The 20,863-nt window shown below is 43.3% G+C and overlaps 1 protein-coding gene across 5 annotated transcripts in view; it reads right to left on the minus strand.

Annotated features, from left to right (window-relative positions):
• FAM227B (family with sequence similarity 227 member B) overlaps nucleotides 1-20,863 on the minus strand; it is a 411,735-nt gene that overhangs the window by 328,634 nt on the left and 62,238 nt on the right. For all 5 annotated transcript variants that reach the window (XM_083183953.1, XM_083183951.1, XM_083183952.1 and 2 more), the window contains one exon: nucleotides 916-1,014. In XM_083183953.1, the coding sequence (XP_083040079.1) occupies nucleotides 916-1,014 (99 nt within the window). The remainder of the gene's footprint in view (nucleotides 1-915; nucleotides 1,015-20,863) is intronic.

The raw sequence follows: 20,863 nt of genomic DNA on the forward strand, positions 1-20,863 counted from the left end.
TTTGCTAAAATGTGTAATGGGCATTACTGTGTATGGTGTAAAGTGTAATACCACACCCCTTTTTGTGATACCACGCCTCCTTCCCATGAGGCCACGCCTCCTTCCCATGAGGCTACACCCCCTTTTTGCCACGCGGCTACGCCGCGCAAAGGTCCCCCTGTTTTTGTGTTTAGATCTGGGACCACCCATTACCATAATTCTAGATTCGCCTATGGCCGGACATACTTACTTACACCTGCCAATGCACTGTATTGATGTACCACTGCAATTAAAAGTCCCTGGTATCTTCCTATCCGTGATCGGAAATTATGTCATGTCTGCCAAAACCAGGTATTCAGTGTTATTGTGACATGGGCATAGAATTTTGCCAGTAACAAAGGTGACATATAGTCATGCTGCAGCCAGAAATAGCAGTGACCTATAGCCATCCTATTAAAGGTGCGGATTTCCGTAGAAAAATAATTATAGGAAAGGATAAAGCTAACACCATCAGCTAACAATTCTTGTGTTTGATGCGGTTCTGTACATCTATGTTAGTGAACATGACTTTATTAAACCGTATGAAGCCCTCATACCTACTTGTCCAACAAAGATCACATTTTCCAGACCACCAAGCAGGTCATAAGTTCCATGTCACCTTTCAGGTGCACAAGGCGAGTTCACCAACGATGATGCTTTGGAAATGGCAAGTGGAAGTTTTGCAATTTTAACTCCAAAATGAAGCAACCAGTTACAAAGTCAATATTGTTCTGCAAATCTATGTCCAAGACCTTTAATTTTTGTATATGTGTCCTGCTCAGACAATGGCATTTTAGAACTATGACACTCATAAAAGTCGTCCTTCTGCTATTAAAATATAAATACCTAATTTTTGTTATAAAAAATACACTACATGTTGGTTTTAAAGAAACTTACCTTAAATCTTTGAAGAAAAAACCACCAGAAGCAATCTTGAAATATTGCTACTGAGTTGTCAGACAAAATAAATTTTGACAATGTTTTTCCATTTCCACCCTAAGGAGGTTAAATAATAAAAAAACATTATATATATATATTTATATCACATGTAATTTCAATGAACATTGTATCACATGCATACTGTACACAAACTTTCTTTAAAGTGAGATCTATAGTGCAGTGTAGAAATAAAGAAGTCAGTATCTTCCCTGCACAGAAACAAAATAACTCACCCAAATCTAATTCTCTCTGCACGTTACATCTGCCCCCCCCCCCCCCCCCCCCAGGGCCGTCTTAACAGCAGTGTGGGCCCCTGGGCAAAGCAATGCACTGGGGCCCTTACCCATTCTCCCCTCCTAGGGGTGGGGGTGCTATTAGCAGCAGCTTTGATGTCCCACGGGTGGCAGGGGGTGCTCTATCTTCCACTCAACATGTAGGACCTGGAGCAGTAACTTCTGCTAATTACTCCTTTACTGCACAGGTGGTGGGAGAGAGAACACTAATGTGTGGAAGGGGGCACTGAGCTGAATAAAGGGTCCCTTGTAAATGACTTCCAGGGAGGTAGGGGGTGTTTTATATGCAGTGGATGGTTGGATAATGGAGTGGGCTTAATATTCGTCATTTTCCGGTGGAAGGGCAGCTTGTTCGACTGCAGATATCGCCATTATCTGGAAATAGATTTCTTAGCCTTCAATAGTATAAAAACCTAGAGTTCCAACTTTCAGGAGGTGCTGGGGACTTGGGGATCAGAGATCAGGAGCCAGAGCAATCCATTTACAAAAATATAAAACTGTACACCAGACGTTTGGAGCTAGCAGAGAGAACCTGAGAAATATGACTGGGAAGTGCAATTAACAGGTCGGATGTGGACTGCTGCTTTGAAGTTGGATATCTCCAGTTCCCCAGGGCCGATTTTCAAAATTATGGCAACCCTGTAAAAAGGAGATCCTCAGATATTAGCATAGGGCCCTTATACACCTGGAGGCCCTGGGAAAGTTCCCATTAAGCCCAAACAAAAAGACGGCCCTGCCCCCCCCCCCCCCCCATCCCATGCAGTGCACATGGTTTTGTCCATTTGAGAGGGAATTTGCCTCTGACAGTGAAATAGAATAAGGCCCTATTCATATAATGCTTTAAAATTATTTCTGAAGTTCTTATTATTAAATGGACCAGGCATCTCAGTCCCATGCTGTGGTGGTTAACATTGGGTGTGAAATACACTCTTGCATCCGCGAACGTGAAAACATAATATACATTCGGCAATCAATTTTATTATATAGATTATTGCAGCTTGATCAGAGGGGTATTTGAAGGCAAAGTCAATACCGTGAACCTGTTCCTTAATCATTACTAAACAATACTTGCAGTGTGACAGGGTGCATTACCCTGATGAAAGGACACTGTCTGTCCTCAGGGAATACTGTTGCAACAATGTTTAGAAACTGTAGTTGGTATACGTCAAAGTAACATCTATATGAATGCTAGGACCAAAGGTTTCACAGCAGAATAGTGCCTCTGCCAGCTTGCCTTCTTCCCATAGTGCATCATGGTGGCATTTCTTTGACAAGTAAACAACAAACACTCATACTTCATCCACAAGAGGGAAAAGAAAATGTGATTCATCAAACCAGACCACCTTCTTCCATTGGCTCAGTTCTGAAGCTCCCATAGCCATTTTAAATGCTTTTGGTGGACAGGGGCCAGCACGGGCACTTCTTATATGTAGCAAGCTGCACTTCCAGTAGAGAGGAGTACAGTATATGCAAAATCAATAATATAAATACTACTACATAAAAAAAATTGGATATTGGATATTGAAGACAAAAAAGTTTATAAAACTCTTGATGTCCTATAGCAATATCATGAATCTGACCACTGCTGAAGGTTGCTCAAGTTATTCTATGAACAAAATTTCCAACACACCTCCTAGTGGTCAGCTGCAACCTGGTCCAGACAAAGGATATACTACAACATTAGTTTTCTGGACAGATATTCCAAGATGGAAAATATGTTCCATTGACCAAACTACTATTGACCTCAAAACGCTTGTTTGTGTATTAAAATATCTACCAGTTACTGTCCAGATACGGTAATATCAGATCAAAGCCTATGGTTCTCTTCTTGCTCCTGAAAAGCATTTTGAGAAAATATTCAAATTGTCTGGTTACCATCCGCAAACTAACAGCCAATCTGAGAGGGAATTAATGTCTGGAACAATATTTATGCATTTTTTTGTAATTATCAACAGGACAACTGCTCTGAATACTTTTGGGCAGAATTGTGTATTCTGAATATATTTCAAAACTACACTGTCCATAATTTACTGACTATTATCATCCAAAGTCATTTCCTGTTTCTAGTAATCACATTGATGCTCCAGTAGTCCAGGAATTCCATCAAAATCCAAAGCAAGTATAGAAGGAAGTTACAGTCAATTTTCATTAGCCACAATCTAGATACAAACAGCAAATGGATAGAAGATGATTGCCAGCACAAGTAATTGTAATCAGAGACAGAATGTGGTTATCTACAAACATCTGAAGCTCACATAACGTTCTCTTAAGTTTTCTAACATTTTTACTGGACCATAACTGTTAATAATTCCTAGAGCAGGCTGTTCCATTTTAATTAGCTGTGAAGTTCATCCTGTATTCCACATATCACAAAGTTTGATGCCTACGTAAAACCTCCAATCAAGGTAAATGGATATGATAAATTCATAGTAGAAAACTTTTCCGAGCCTCTCAAATAAGATAAAAACATTTTTTTGTGTGAAATGTATGAGTAACAGAAGTAAATATTTGGAAGCTATTAGAAAATCTTCATTCTTTCAGTTCATACAGGACTTTTTTTTTTAAATACCCCAATAAACCTGGAATACCTATAAGGTGCCTTTTAAATAAGCCATGAAGGCCACTTTCTGTATAAGGTCACTTTCTGCCCCAATACTCATTTTAGGTCCAGGACACTTAATTCATGAGGAAGGCCTGTTTTCCTGTAACTACTCTGCTGCATGATGCTACTTGTAGATTTCTGTGTACCGACCTGGCTCTGTTTACCTAGACTTCTGCAAGCTGATATCTTGTGAATTTCTGTGAACCAGCCTGGCTCTGTATATTAGGACGGGATGCAGTTAAAATCCCGGCGGTCGGGATCCCGGCGTTCAGAATCCCGACGCCGGAATCCCGACACTTTCTCCCTCCGTGGGTGTCCACGACACCCCTGGAGGGAGAATAAATTGGCGTGCCGAGCGTAGCGAGGCACCGGGCCCTCTGCGTGACGAGCGCAGCGACCCCGCAAGGGGGGGGGGGGCGATCCACGTCCCCCCCTTGTCGGGATTTCGGCGGTCGGGATTCCGGCGTCGGGATTTTGAACGCCGGAATCCCGGCCGCCGGGATTTTAACTGAATCCATTAGGACTTGTCTGTTTTTCTACTCTTATCTGACCTCCAGTGTACCAAATCCCATTGACCAGGAGATTCACCATACTGGCTCATTGATATAGGTGAGCAATGCACATTATTCAATTACCTATTACAGTTTCAAAATCCTTGGTAACAGAAATGTGTATTACTGCTATTAGGGTCCAACCTTAGGACACTTTCCAGGAAGTTAGCAGAAATAATTGCACCTGCAAATATTGTCCCCAGAACAACAATCACAGAACTCTTATGTATTTAAACATTTAAGTTGTCTGCTGAAGATGATATTTTCTTCTCCTTTGAAAGAAGAGGCAGAAAAAAGGCAAAACACATCAAGAATTAAAAAATAAAACATTTAAAAAAAATGTCATGATAAACAGAGTTCTTGATGTACCCATAGACTTACAAAATGAACAACAAGGCAACATAGAAGGCATATTACAATTACCGTTTCCCATGACTGATTTTGAGTTGTGTTCCAACACAATTCACAGTGTCTACTTCAGAGAAACTAATCACTCATAGGGGTCAATCCTATTAACCCCGAACGATGCGGACGATTCGTGAGTTGCAAATCATCACGACACCAGGCGCACTTTACAGCGGGCGGAATTCGCTAAAAATTGTGCTAACACAATCCATAGGGGTGCGAGCAATTTTCAGCAAATTCCGCCCTGCAAAGGATGTGAGTTAGGCTTAATCGGGTGCCGTTTTCAGCATTAAAATGGCACTTGAATGGCAACTCGCACCCTTCGGGGTTAATAGGATTGACCTCATAGAGGGAGAAGACTGTAAATGCAAAACTGCAGAAATAAACTTTGTGCAATATGCGGGTGATCCATGAAAATGGATGGCAATAGGTCCATGCAACAAGAGCTTTATGTAATCGCATAGGCAAACGTGGGGGGGGGGGGGGGGGCGGGGGGTTAGTCATTAGCCAGAAATCATCTCTAACCCTTCCAGTATCCTAATGGATGCAGTGTATAATCCAATTTTGCTTCCATTATATATTTTATAAAGACATTTTTTAGACTCTCTCCCCTAGAACATATACTAGACTATCTATAGTGTTAATTATTAATAAGTACTATCATACTGTATATGTCTTCTGCCACTCTCTCAGGTTCATATACTGGGATCCTCCGCAGGCAAGGGACTTGGATTGTGGAATGATGCCCATATCTGGGGAAAACATTCAGCGGAGGTGGGCTGGCCCTACTGGAACATCTAATGGCTTGCTGTGATTGCTGCCATTGTGTAAGTCTGAGATATTACAAACACTACTGTATTTCTATGAGGCATAATATAGCTTGTTAAGTACTAATAAATGGGCTGCCACACTCATTCTCAAACCATGCTTTTGGTAAGACCCCTCTACAAATGTTGTGTTTGCTCCTACATGTGTATACAGTATGTGTGCTGCAAACTAACAAAGCTGAACAGTGTATTCCATGTAAGGGCGAAAATATCTTTTTATGCTTAACAATGTCAATGTTGAGCAGCAGCCAGTAACGAGTATAAAAAAAAAAAAGAAATATGTGGTCTTTTTTGGTATTGAAATACAAAAGGCTGATTTCAAATTACCAGGTCTACTCTCAACAGTTGTACATTCTGTACACTGCAGGAAACTTAATAAATCAATGGTATTGTTCAACAAATTAGAGACCACTAAATCTACAATACAATTTATCTTAAATATATTTATAACAAGCTTCTGTAATTTATTGTGCATGTGTGTGTGTGTGTGTGTGTGTGTGTGTGTGTGTGTGTGTACACTGTGTGTAAGTAGCAGAAAAAAATTATATATTCTGTGTCTATGTAGCATATGAAATTTTTTCTTTAATTAAAATATCATCATATCCCCTGTTTTATTTGCTTCATACATTCTTTCTTTGCACTATTTTTTCCACACCTGTCTGGTTAATTTTTACACAGTATTGTACATATGTGTCATTCACAGAACTTTAATACAAGTCTACTTTTTTTGGAGGGGGAAATGGGCTGTGACATTATCTACATTTGAATATAATAAACAAAATAAGTTTCATGCATTAAATACTAATATATTATTTAACAAAACAGAAAATGCAAACAAACATCATTTAGCACTTTCTACATTTTATAACTCAGCGGGATATATTTAATTGAATGTGAGGTCTTTCATGCAAAATATGAAACTGGGATTTCATTACAGTGGCTATGTGCACTCCCAATTCTCCCACTATCCAATTGAAAAAAAATGTTAGCAAGAATTTCTCGTCCAGAAAATATAGCAAAACTAAAAAAAAATGGGGAAAGCTTGTAATCCAAAAAACTATGAATAAATATTGGAAAATACTGCAGCTTATGGCACCTCTCCTGCCGTCAGTCACAGGGATTCCCAGTGACCTTTGTCATAGGGAATCTGCTCAGCCCTGATTGGCTCTAAGTGTTTCCATGGAGACACATACAGCCACTCAGGCCTGATCTGAGCCCTGATTGACTGTAGGTGTTTCCATGGTTCTACAAGTCCAAGCATGTGGGGGGAAGCCCGCTGGCTGTTGGAGCAAGGTGCTGGTTCCAAAATACGGGGGACAACAATCCATGATGAGCTCATGCCCAACAGATGTGGGGAAACGTGTCATTACCGAATAATCGTTACTTGAGCAACATCATCTCTGCATCACCTATAAAAGCAAGTACGAATGTCTAATGTAGCCCTCAGCAAAAAGGCTGGGATTTAAACAGCAAGCAGGTAAAGTGAGGGTTTTCCCCTTTATTTTATATATTTTGTCTGGCTAGACAGGGGACATAACTATCACCCACTCCCTGACAGGACTAAACAGACTCTACTAACGGACAATAATGATCTCTAATACGCAGGTCCCTCTAACAACTAAAACAGTTGGATTACTAATTACAACAGCAGCCAACAGATGATTTTAGACTATTTACTCCATAGTATTACTTCATGTTATCATTATTTTTTCATTTGTTGTGTACTGTCTGTTACTGGCCAGTGAAATTCTAGTGTAAGAAATATATATATATATATATATTTTTTTGTTTCTAGCACGATTTATATATTCTTGGTAGCATTTATTATCTGCATATATCATATTGTTTATACCACCCTGGGCATTGTTGCATTCATATGCTGTATCTATTTACAGTAGGTGCTTAAATTATTGTATGCATTGTTGCATTTAGATTCAATATAATCTGCCTGTATTTTTCATCATATTAATCACAGTCACACTTCTGTTTAGTCTGGTTCCATTCCCAGAGAGTTCTAGTCCTCTTTTCTTGCACTCGCTAAACCTCAAATAGCTGCCTTACCCATCACAAAACCTGGGGGTATCTGAGTACTGGGTGTACCAATCCCCTGGGAAAGCCAACTGCTAAAGGCGAAGACAGCTTGCAGGAGGCTAAAGGACTGATGGGAGAGCATAAAGTCGTAACATGCAATGGCAGAGTTTGGGAAACCTTAAAACAATGATTCTTCCAAAGTTTGCACCTGTTATGAAGCTGCAAAAAACAGCATTAATTCTAACACATCTAAAGTGATTCATGATCATACTGAACTTACCCCTGAAGAAGTTCTAATGACAAAACACGTTGAGTTTCACGTTTTCAACTTACATCTATTGGAAATAGGAAGATGTTTCTAAATTACCTTTATTTGTGAAAACTACAAATGTGATGTTTTTATGAATGTGAATTTACGTTTCCTGCTCCCTTTGGAATTTATAGTCCTATTATTGGGCAGGAAAAAATGTTCTAGGAAGTGATATATGTCTAAGCACCCTCATATTTAACAAGAGATAAATGCCAGGGTAATAAGGAGAGATAAATGTCCAGCCAATCACCTGCTAACTGCCATGTTACAGGCTGTGTTTGAAAAAAGTCAGTAAGGAGCTGATTGGCTGGACGTTTATCTCACCTTATCACACTTGAATTTATCTCTTGTTAAGGCTTAATACATCTGCCCCATTTACCTTTATCTATCTATATATACAACTTCGAACAGACAGCAACTATACAGCAATTGGTAATAGAAATGTTTCAATGCCTTTATAGGAGTTTTTTATCAAGCCATAATAAGAGTATAAAACAACTTAACACAATAAATATAATTTAATGTTGTGTCTATGTGCTGTTGTTACCTGCGGTGCACAGGTAAGGCACCTGGCAAGTATATCAAGTATATCCTAAGGGCTACATGAGAGTTCCGGCCTTTGGAGTTTATTTATATATATATATATATATCTCCTATATATTTGGCTACATCTGTCACTCAAAGTGGGTGTCTGTGTCTATAACGCTCTGTTCCTGGACTTTCCTCTTAATGTGTGATTGCCTTCATCTGTGCTGAACACCTTTCTGAGAAATTAACCTGTTTAAAACAGGTGATGGCAATCATACATTAAGGGGAAGTCTAGAAGCAGAGCATTGTGTCCCTCCTGGAGAGGGTCATGTTGGGAGGTATGTGACAGAGAACCAGCCCAGTGAGCCCACAGACAGTGCCAGACACCCACTGCCTTCCCATGTTGCCCAGCACTGCTACTCCACAGCCACCAGGTGAGCGCCCCCCTCCCGCGATTTGCGGCAAAACCTCCCCCCCCCGCGACCCCCCCACCGCGATTCGCAGCAAAAACACCCCCGCGACCCCCCCTCCCGCGATTCGCTGCAAAAAGAACCCCCCCACGACCCCTCCCGCAATTCGCGGCATAACCACCACCCCGCGACCCCCCCTCCCGCGAATCGCGGCAAACCCTCCCCCGTGACCCCCCCCCGATTCGCGGAAAAAACACCCCCCCCGCGACCTCCCTCCCGCGATTCGCGGCAAAAAGAACCCCCCCGCGACCCCCCCTTGCACGATTGGCGGCTCCCCCCCTGCGACCCCCCTCCTGCGATTCGCGGCCCCCCCCCGCAATTCGCAGCAGCCCCAGGATTAAATGGCACATGCAAAACATTGACATGGCTATGGTCGACAATGAAAAAGGTTGACGTGAGTTTTTGAAGATTTATTTTTAATTTTTTAAATTTTTTCATATTCATTGTCATGTGTCGACATGGACACCAATGAAGTGGCACACTTATGTCAACATTTACATGTGTTGACCTTTCTGTGTTGATTTTTTCTTGTGGCGATTCGCGTCACACCCCCCCGCAACCCCCCCTCCCGCTATTCGCGGCACCCCCCGTGACCCCCCACCTCCCGCAATTCGCGGCAACCCCCCACCGGAACCCCTGTGAACCCCGCCCTCCCGCAATTCGCGGCACCCACCCCCGCGACCCCCCCTCCCGCAATTTGCGGCACCCCCCCCGTGATTCGCGGCAGCTCCAGAATTAAATTGCACATGGAAAACACTGACATGGCTATGGTCGACAATGAAAAAGGTTGACATGAGTTTTTGAAGTTTTTTTGTCATTTTTTTAATATTTTCATATTCATTCTCATGTGTCGACATAGACACCAATGAAGTGCCACACTTATGTCAACATTTACATGTGTTGACCTTTCTGTGTTGATTTTTTTCTTGTGGCGATTCGCGTCACACCCCCCGCACTCCCCCCCCACAACCCCCACTCCCGCGATTCACGGCACACACACACCTCCCCGCGATTCTCGGCACCCCACCCCGTGACCCCCCCTCCCGTGATTCACGGCACACCCCCCGCGACCCCCCCTACTATGATTCGCCGCAACCCCCGCCCCCGTAACCCCCCTCCCGCGATTTGCTGCAACCCACCCCGCGACCCCCCTCCCGCGATTCTCTGCAATCCCTCCCCTTCCGCGATTCGCAGCATCCACCCCCCCACAACCCCACCTCCTGCAATTCGCGGCACCCCCCGCGACCCCCCCTCCTGCAATTCGCGGCACCCTCCGCGACCCCCCCTCCCGCGATTCGCGGACACCTAAGTTGCAATACAGGGCATCTTTCATACAATTCTAACCATATTTCTCATATACAAACGTTCACAAATTAAGGGGGCGCAGCCCCTTACGACGGTGTGAAGAGCGCCCGTAGGGCGCGATGAATCACCTAGTATATATATATATATACACACATATACACATATACATATATACACACACACACACACATTATTTTTAGTATTTTACATGTTCAATATTATTTGTTAATTCATTGGCCTTTTAAAAAAGGCTCATTTCGACTCCTGAGAGTGGACAGAAGAACTGTTTGTTACTTGCTGGGAAGCGGATTGGCTCCTGCAAGACACTTTGAGAAACATTGTAAACATTGTTTACAGTAGGGCCCAGAAATGGCTAAGCCATCTTATTTTTGTTGTTGTTGTTTTTACACAGCTGTGTCCATTAACAGTTCTCTGTTTAATGTCTTACATCCTCATTATGTATAAAAGCATACCAGAGTTTCATTCAACCTGTGGCTGGACGTGTCTTCTTGTCTCTGAAGAAAGAAAGATACTTATGTTTCAGTCCCACTAAAGTGACACAGAGGTCAGTAGAATACTCAGCTAATATGTAAGGAAGCAAAGACATTGTCGGCGTAGAGAAGAGAAGCTTACAATCTAGAGGGAGGGGGAGACATGTGACATGAGGTGCAAGCAAAGCAGAAATGGCTAGGGCATAAAGTTCAGGGAGAGTCTAATAGAGTAATGGAGTTTGTTCCAGTGAAGGAGGCAGCAAAGGTAAAATTGTGGATTTGTGCAGGGGATGCAGTGACAAGGGTAGAGGAGAGTTGGCAGTCATCAACCAACCGGAGAGGGCGGGATGATGATCATGTTGCCAACAGTGATAGAGATATTGGTGGTGGAAAGGGAGGTATAGTATGCATCAGCTTAGAGGGAGTATTGAAGGCCAAAGGATTTTATTAGATCACCCAGGGAAGAAGTATAAAGGGAGAGGAGAAGGGCGATAGGATAGAACCATGGGGTGCACCATTGGGAGGATGGAAGGTGGTAAGGTCGAACCGGAGGGAGACTGAAAGAAGGAGTAGTTAGTGAGGTAAGATATTTAAATTTATATGGCTATGGTACTATGGCTTTGCGAGAAATATTGAACTTGGAGGGTGCATCAGATCTTAGGAGTCTACCTACTTGGATGAAATAAGGAAGTTGACCATGACAATTTTGACATTCATAATGTAGACACCAGAAGGTTAAAATATTTACAATGGGCCTGAATCAGTTTTGATCACTTATGATAAGCTGCTTGCTCCATATTCCGGAAATGCTGGCTGCCCTGTCCCTCCCCTGCGAGCGCCTTTGTCTGTTAATAGGGCACAGACATCATATATTCTCAAATGGTACTACAGGTTGAGTATCCCTTATCCGAAATGCTCGGGCCCATGAGCATTCCGGATAAGGGACTTTTCAGTTTTTTGGAATAATTAAAAAAAAATACTTACCTGTCCCTTGGTGGTGCCCCGATGGTCCATCGGCGTCCACGGTGTCCCCCGGTGTCCCCCGATGTCCACGGCAGGCCTTCAGCATTGTTTCCGGCATCTCCAGTGTTCCCAGGAGTACTTTGTGCGAGTTCACAGGTGCGCCGGTGATGTCACTGGTGCGGGCGTGCACTCGCGCAATGCACTCCTGGGACTGCTAGAGACGCTGCTGAAGGCCTGCCACAGACGCCGGGGGACTTGGTAATTATAAAAAATGGGTCGGGGGGACAAAAGAAATTAGAATTGTACCAAAAAACACGGTTTTTGGAATAATTTGGATAATGGATCTCCGGATACAGGATACTCAACCTGTTTTTTTATTAGCAGCCTATAAAATGTAATCTGTAATACTGTTCTCAGTGGTTCTCAAACTCAGTCCTTAGGACCCAACACAAGTCACATTTTCCAGTTCACATAGTTTGTCATACACAGTACACTGCTATCACATTTTAAAGTTTTAATCAACTGTTGGGGGTCCTGAGGACCGAGTTAGAGAACCTGTGGATTATGTTGATTGTGTTAGGAGATGCATTGATTCTGTCAGCAGCAACAAGTCCCTAGGTGGAGTGGTTGCTGCTGTTAATGTTTCATATGGCACACATATAATTTATAATGTGCAACTTTGTTATTGCTGAGGTGCTTGTTGGGAAATTAACTCACAGCTCCTCTCATGCTACAGAGAATCTAGATTCCAAAGCAGCTGCGTTTAATATTTGTAGACACTTTCCGTTCCAAATTTCACCTGAGCTGCAACTATTGAACAAAGCCTGATTGAAGTATGAAAAACATGCCATACTGTACTGTACCTCCCATCTTTACTGTTATGGGCAGTGGGACCTATGACATAGGTGTGTCTGCTTCAGAAAAGGGACAGGGCCAAGGGCGGATGTGAGGGGCCACAAGTGGAGGGGCGAGGCTGAGCCCCGAGATACCCCCTCCCTTATTTTTCGGAATTTAGGGGCATGCCCAGCACTCTCTGAGCAGCTCGGCAGCCCCCTGCTCCCCTCTCTGCAGTGATACAAAACATCTACTTGGAGAGACAGGGGCTGTGGACATGGCCAGCATCTTTCAGAGCACTGAGCATGCCCCCATTGTGATAAGACATGGGGGCATGGCTCACAGCTGCGGCAACCCGAGACCCCAACTCTTCATAATAGGCCACTCCCTTTTTGGTCGTTCGAGCACCAGAGCCTGGTGAGGGTCACTTTTTATTAAGTGAAATTGTTGGAAGGTATGGCTATATCTACTAGGGCAGCCAAGAGGATGGTGGGTAGAGGAGCAGGTTTGGCTTACAGGTACAGAGCGGGAGGAGAGCCGGCGGTGTGCGGGAATGCAGCCTTAATTTGTGATCACTAGATATACACAACTATTGCGGTGTGAAAGAGAAACCCTGCATAGCTCCTCTAAGTAAGAGTGACCTACACACAGGGTTACTGAAATCCATGAGCTAAATACTGAATACAGAACACCTGTGCAAATGGAACAGACCAGCATTTAAAGCCGGCTCAGTTGAAGGGACCTTACTCCTGGTTTGAAAAAGCCGACCAGAGTGCGGCGAAACGCGTTCCCTAAGGATTACCTCTGAAACCCGCCTAACAACCTCCACATCGCCAGAGCCTGATCTCCCCCTGACTACAGCGCACAGACACCCGTCAGACGCTGTGGCAGAGTGCCAAACGGAGTGTGCAGAGGACTATCAGTTGTGACTAGGAGAGGGCTCACATAGAGCAATCAACCCAGCTGACTTCCGAGCAGAGGGTCAATCGAGGCAGCAGGACGGAGCGGACGCTGAGACTTCACACATACTGCCAAATAGGTGTGAGCCTGCCAAGTGGTAAGATACACATACCACGCTATTGTTTGGAATGTGCCACAAGGCTCTTGACTTTGTTTGAAAAGGAATTTACCACCCAATTCCAACGGGTTCCTATGCAACATCACCCGCAATAAGACAATGCAAGACAGATTGGATCTGTCAGTGTGTATACCCACCACTCAATCGGATGGTCCTTAGTCCAAAAAAGGACCAAGTTTCTAATTAAGGAGCTATCAACCCACGTTCTTTATCTTTCCCTTGAATTTTTGTGGAGGCTAGCAATCCTCCTATGTGGTGGCTGCAGGGTAACAAGCTACACCACTGTAGACTCTAGCTCCAAAGACAAATCTTCCATTACTCTCTGTAGTGGCCTGGATGCGAAGGGTTGCAAAAATCATGCCTGTGTGGCCTCTGTACTGAATTGGTGCAGTAAATGAACAAAAAGGATAAATCATATTTGCACAAGCTGGAATGTTTAAAAACTTCTATTCTTTTGTATTGCTTTATCAGTGGTTTATAAAAAAAGAAAGATCGATTTCTCAGAACCATTCCTGGTTTTCATTATCTCTGCTAAAATGCGTAGCACTGGATGATACATGCTAAACATATTTAAATTTATTATGTGAAAAAGCTTGTTTCAATCATTAGCCACGGTCAAAGTACAGCATGAATAGTTAAAGTAAGCCATTTAAAACCAATTGATCAGAGTCACACGAAGAAAAAAAAAAAAAGATCTCAGAAGCTTACTGTTTTGGTCCTAGATCCACTTTTTATTTTTATTATGTGGATAAAAATTATTGCATTACAAAACTGCACCATAAAACTAAACCGTGCATAATATATATGGAGTGATAGATAAGTTTAGTTAAAATCAGTCTGTATGGTACAGAAACCTGCAGTCACAATAGATTAAACAAACTCATTAATTACATTTTTCACATTCTAATATTTTTTTTATGGAGTTTAATGAAGCACAGAAGGCACATGATTCTGGAATCGGTACATCTATTAGACCACACTTAGGTCGACAGTCATTAGGTCGACCACGTTAGGTCGACATGGGTCAAGGTCGACATGTGTTTAGGTCGACCTGGGCCAAGGTCGACATGGGTTTATGTCGACAGTCATTAGGTCGACATGAGTTTTTCACTGTTTTTTACCCGAATGTCGACACAGTCGACATGGACACAGTTGGAGGGGAACCGCAGCCCCTCGCTTCGCTCGCGATGCTTCGGGCACCGTGCCTCGCTGCACTTGGCACACTATTTTATTCTCCCACCACGCCCTAGTGGATGGTAGGGCATGAAATACCGCCTGTCGGCACATGTCGGCTCAAAAAACAGTGAAAAACTCATGTCGACCTAATGACTGTCGACCTAAACCCTTGTTGACCTTGACCCATGTCGACCTAAACACACGTCGACCTTGACCCATGTCGACCTATAACCCTGTCGACCTTGGCCCAATGTGGACGACCTAATGACTGTCGACCTAAGTGTGGTCTGATAGATGACCGTTTCCCCATGATTCCAGTGGTATAGTTCAGTTATTTGAACACTGTCCCCCTTTCCCACCTGTGGGGGAGGGGGAGTGAGTTGGGAGAGCCTGTTATCACCTCTATAATGCTCTGCAAAGCTGCCAATGATCACTGTAGAGATGTCGTGCGCATGGTATCCTAAAGTGCGGGGAGGTGAACTGGGAGCTCCCCATATGCTCAGAAAGCCCAGGGTACAACCTTAAGGTGGCCATACATCAGAAAGATATTGTACCCAATCATACAATCTCAATTGATTGTAAGATGGATTGTATGCAGATTGTGTGCACATCTTGTGTACACAATCATACAATCAATCAGCAGATGGATTGTATGACTGATTGTATGATGGATTGTATGCAGATTGTGTGCACATCTTGTGTACACAATCATGCAGCAGATGGATTGTATGACTGATTGTATGATGGATTGTGAGTAGATTGTGTGTCCAAAAACCACCAAGGACTGCCGGGGATTTCAAGGGAAATTGTACATAATCATGAGCGCAATCGATCTTAAGATCAATCTTTCTGATGTATGGCCAGCTTTATTTATTTATTTATTTATTAACAGTTTCTTATATAGCGCAGCATATTCCGTTGCGCTTTACAATAGCAGACAGTGAAACAACAAAACAGGGTATTTACAGACAGTCAAAATGTAGGAGGGCCCTGCTCGCAAGCTTACAATCTAAAGGGAAATAGGCATTGATACATAAGGATAGATACTGTATTCTTTATTGCATCGATTCCACCAGAACGCAAGGTTCTATGACTGGTTCTGGAATTTGATAAGCTTGCCTGAAGAGATGTCTTCAGGGAACGCTTATAGGTTTGGAGACTGGAGGAGAGTCTTATTGTGCTTGGGAGGGCATTCCACAGAGTGGGTGCAGCCCGAAGAAAGTCCTGCAGTCGGGAATGGGAGCGGGTAATGAGTGTGGATGAGAGACGCAGATCTTGGGAGGAGCGTAGAGGTCGTGTTGGATGATATTTTGAGATAAGAGAGGATATGTATGTTGGTGTAGTTTGGTTTATGGCTTTGTGTGTAAGTAAAAGAATTTTGTATTGAATACGGTAGAATACAGGTAACCAATGAAGTGACTGACAGAGTAGCTTTGCAGACGATGAACGTCTGGCTAGGAAGATTAGCCTTGCAGCTGCATTCATAATGGACTGTAGTGGTGAGAGTCTGTATTGGGGAAGGCCAATAAGGAGACTATTGCAATAATCAATGCGTGAGATGATGAGAGCATGGATTAGAGTTTTTGCAGTGTCTTGTGTAAGGTAAGGGCGAATTTTAAATATGTTTTTTAGGTGCATGTGGCATGATTTTGAGACAGATTGAATGTGGGGTACAAAGGAAAGTTCTGAGTCAAGGATAACACCTAGGCAGCGAGCTTGAGAGGTAGGAGTGATTGTCATCTTCTCAACAACGATAGAGATATCAGGTTGGTAACTACTATTTATTGGCGGAAATATAATTAATTCTGTTTTTGAGATATTAAGTTTGAGGTGGCGAGATGACATCCAGGATGAAACAGCAGAAAGGCATTCAGAGACACGGCTCAATACAGATGGCGACAGGTCCGGGGAGGATAGGTAGAGCTGAGTATCATCCGCATATAGATGATACTGAAATCCAAAGGAGCTGATTAGTTTGCCAAGAGATGAGGTATAGATTGAGAAAAGCAGGGGACCTAAAACTGAACCCTGAGGTACTCCAACTGAAAGAGGTAGCGAAGAGGAGGTAGAATCAGAGAAACGAACACTAAAGGAGCGGTTAGAGAGGTAGGATGAGAACCAAGAGAGGGCTGTGTCTTTAAGACCTATGGATTGTAGTGTTTGTATGAGAAGTGTGTGGTCAACAGTGTCAAAAGCAGCAGAGAGATCTAGAAGAATTAGTAGTGAGTAGTGGCCTTTAGACTTAGCAGTGACCAGATCATTCACAACTTTAGTCAGTGCTGTCTCTGTGGAGTGTTGGGCACGAAAGCCTGACTGATGCGGGTCCATTAAGTTGTGCGAGTTAAGAAAGTGTGTGAGGCGAGTATAAGCAAGTCTTTCAAGTAGTTTGGAGGTGCATGGAAGTTGAGAAATGGGACGGTAGTTTGAGAGAGAGCTTGGATCAGAATTCTGTTTTTTCAGAATCGGAGTAATAACTGCTTGTTTGAACAATGAAGGAAAGACACCAGTAGAGAAAGAGAGGTTACAGATTTTAGTTAAGATTGGAATGAGCACAGGAGACAGAGATTTACTTATTTGCGAGGGTATAGGGTCAAGAGGAGAGGTAGTAGAGTGGGAGGCAGAGAAAAGTGCAGATACTTCATCTTCATTTGTGGGATCAAATGAAGCAAATGCTTCAGAGGGCTCAGGTATGGAATTGAGCATATCACCAACTGAGTTGGAGCATACCAATTCATCTCTGATCTTGTCAATCTTATCCCTGAAGTAGGAAGCAATATCTTGTGCATGGATAGTGGTTGGTGGCTTGGGTGAGGGAGGGTTGAGAAGGGATTTAAATGTATTAAAAAGTCGTTTTGGGTTAGAAGCTTGAGCAGAAATGAGAGTTTGGAAATATGTTTGTTTGGCAGTTTCCAGGGCATAACTATAGTACTGGTAGATATTCTTATATGTAAAGAAATCCATTGGACTGTGAGATTTACGCCATTTACGCTCAGCTTTGCGTGAGATATTTTGTAGGTGTCTCGTTAATTTAGAGTGCCACGGTTGGCGTCTAGGCCTACGTGGAGTGTGGTGGGTAACTGGAGCCACTTCATCCAGGGCTGTTTTGAGGGTTAGGTTTAGGTGTGATACCGCCATCTCAGGCGTAGTGAATGCAGAAATAGGAGCAAGCTGTTGTTGCAGTGAGGAGGAGAGTACTTGAAAATTAATATCATTAATATTTCTGTGGGCTTGAGGTGGATTAAAGGATTTCTGTGTTTTTGGGTTAGAAGTACTAGAGGACAGCATGCAGGTGATAAGGTTGTGATCTGAGAGAGGGAAAGGAGAATTGGTGAATTCCGACACTGAGCACAGCTTAGTGAATATCAGATCAAGACAGTGGCCATCCTGATGAGTAGAGGAGTCAGTCCATTGGGAGAGGCCGAGAGAGGAGGTTAGAGAGAGTAGTTTGGAGGCATGAGCAGCAGATTTTGGGCTATCAATAGCAATGTTGAAGTCACCCATGATGATGGTTGAGATGTCAGCAGAAAGGAAGTGAGGGAGCCAGGCAGAAAAATCTTCCAGAAATCGTGTTGGCTGCCCAGGTGGGCGATAGATAGCTGCAACACGCAGCGAGAAAGGAGTGTAAGTTCTGATGGAATGTACTTCAAATGATGTGAATGTGAGTGATGGAACCTGTGGTATAACTTTGTACTGTATGTGAAGGATTGGGATAGTAATATTCCAACCCCACCTCCTCTGCTGTCACCAGGCCTGGGTGTGTGTGTGAAGTGGAGAGCACCGTGTGACAGGGCTGCAGGGGAGGCTGTGTCTGATTGTGAGAGCCATGTTTCTGTTATAGCCAGCAGGTTGAAGTTGTTTGAAATGAAGAGGTCGTTGATGGATGTTAATTTGTTGCCAACAGAGCGTGCATTCCATAATGCACATTTTAGTGATTTGGGGGATGAAGGGAGGCATTTGATGTTTATGAGGTTAGCTGGATTACTATGTTCCTGAGAGTTAGGTGCCTGCGAGCGGGGCAAGCAGCTGGGGCCTGGATTAAGTGAAATGTCACCAGCTAATAGAAGCAGTAGAGAGAGATAGGTGTAGCTGCAGGTGGTTTGTGAATGTTGTTTCTGGTGACAGTTTGTGGATGTTATTGTCAATGTAGAGAGATATGTAAAAATCTCATGAGTGTTAATAAGAGGAGTGTGAATAATGGAGGCAGAAATGTGTATAGAGGGCTGAGCTTCAGGGAGAGAGAGAGAAGAGACTGATTTTGAGAGAAAACCATGGAGAGCGAAGCAGAGCAATAGTTTATAGTACATGGTGTATTTGAACAGTTCTATAGGCCAAGAGTTATATTAGGCTTGCAATAGTTAATACCAGCTTACTGGTGTTGCTCAGATAGTAATTTATAAACCCTACATATATGTGAGTGCACGCTGATTAGCACAGCTGACCATAGATTGGATACAATGCTATGGCATGCAGTGAAGTAAATGTTTTCAGTTGTAGAGTTACCCTGTATTTTGTGGAGCAGGCACCAGCCTAATATGGCTCCAATTAGCAAATTTGCAATGTCTAAATGTACAAACACAAGTATTGCAATATAGAAGCAGATTATGTTACTAGAATGGATGAATCACATACACAAACAGGCAGCATAGTGACAGTGTGAGTATATAGGAGTGCAGGTTAGGTACATACGTTCAATTTTAGAGGTTAAAGCAAAGGGTTGTTAAACTTTCTTAGGCTTGAAGATGTCTTGGTGATGAGTTCATCTGTTTTCATCCTGTTCAAGTCCTGAATAAGTCCTGAATTTGTTGTATCATTACAGAACCCTTTTAAATAAACCCTTATAAAATAACCCAACAGCTCAGGCTACAACAGCCTAGTGAGGCTCCCTTATAAATGATGGATTCTGTCCATGTGAACTCAATACAACTAATCAAAGTCTGAACAATCCACCCCTCCCCAATTACAAGGCAGGCAATAAAACTCCAATATAAACAAACATTCAAATAGCAGATTGCTAGCACTTGAAGACAAATTAGTTTAAACTTATACAAGAGCTCTCAAATCTATAAATAATATTAGCACTGTCTTGGATTACCCAATCAAAATATTTGATTCCCTGTTAAGCTGCAGGAGCAGACATGCCAGTATACCAATAGCGATATTTACCCAATCAATATATTTGATTCCCTGTTAAGCTGCAGGAGCAGACAGGCCAGTATACCAATAGCGATATTTACCCAATCAATATATTTGATTCCCTGTTAAGCTGCAGGAGCAGACAGGCCAGTATACCAATAGCGATAGAATGAAAACAACAAGGGGGTCCTGCAGTGAGGCCCAACACCTCTACCCGATGTCCCACCTCTCCACCCCCTATTTAGCAGGCCCGGAATTGACACCTCCTAAAGTTGACAGGTATGGGAATACATTTTAAGATTTGAAAGAGCTGCAGAATAAACCAGGTTTGCCTACCTTCCCGAATTTGCTGGGAGGCTCCGAAAATCGGTTTCCCCCTCCCGGCCCCCCGGGAAGGTGGGCAATCCTTCCACATTGGCCAGGCAGCCCCCGCTACCCCCTTCCCTGCAGCACAAAATTACCGGTTTTCACGGGTCTGCGGCGTGGGGCGGGGCTAAAATGACACGAATTGCATAATTTTGCGACATTTTAGACCCTCCTCCAGTTCGCGGACCCGCAAATTACTTTATTTGACTGTCATGGGGGCGGGGCTTGATGACGATTGCCTGTCCTGCCCCCCTGACATGCTGCTGTCGGGCCTCCTCTCCGGGCTTCTCCCGGAGAGGAGAAAAAAAAAGTCGGAATAAACAAATGCCACATCTTTCTTTCATCAATAAATAAAAAATATATATATAGATCCAAAAGAGACCGCACTCGCACATAGAACAAAGTAAAATCCGGGGTGTCCAAAGGGGGTTAACGTGTGTGATCACGTGCCCCAATAATACTCCAGTACTCCCTCAGCCCTGAGGGAAATGGAGACAGCTACATCTAGATGTAGCTGTCTCCATTTCCCTCAGGGCTGAGGTG

The sequence above is a fragment of the Crinia signifera genome, chromosome 4, assembly GCF_055691185.1.
Source record: "Crinia signifera chromosome 4, ASM5569118v1, whole genome shotgun sequence".
Taxonomy (NCBI): Eukaryota; Metazoa; Chordata; class Amphibia; order Anura; family Myobatrachidae; genus Crinia; species Crinia signifera.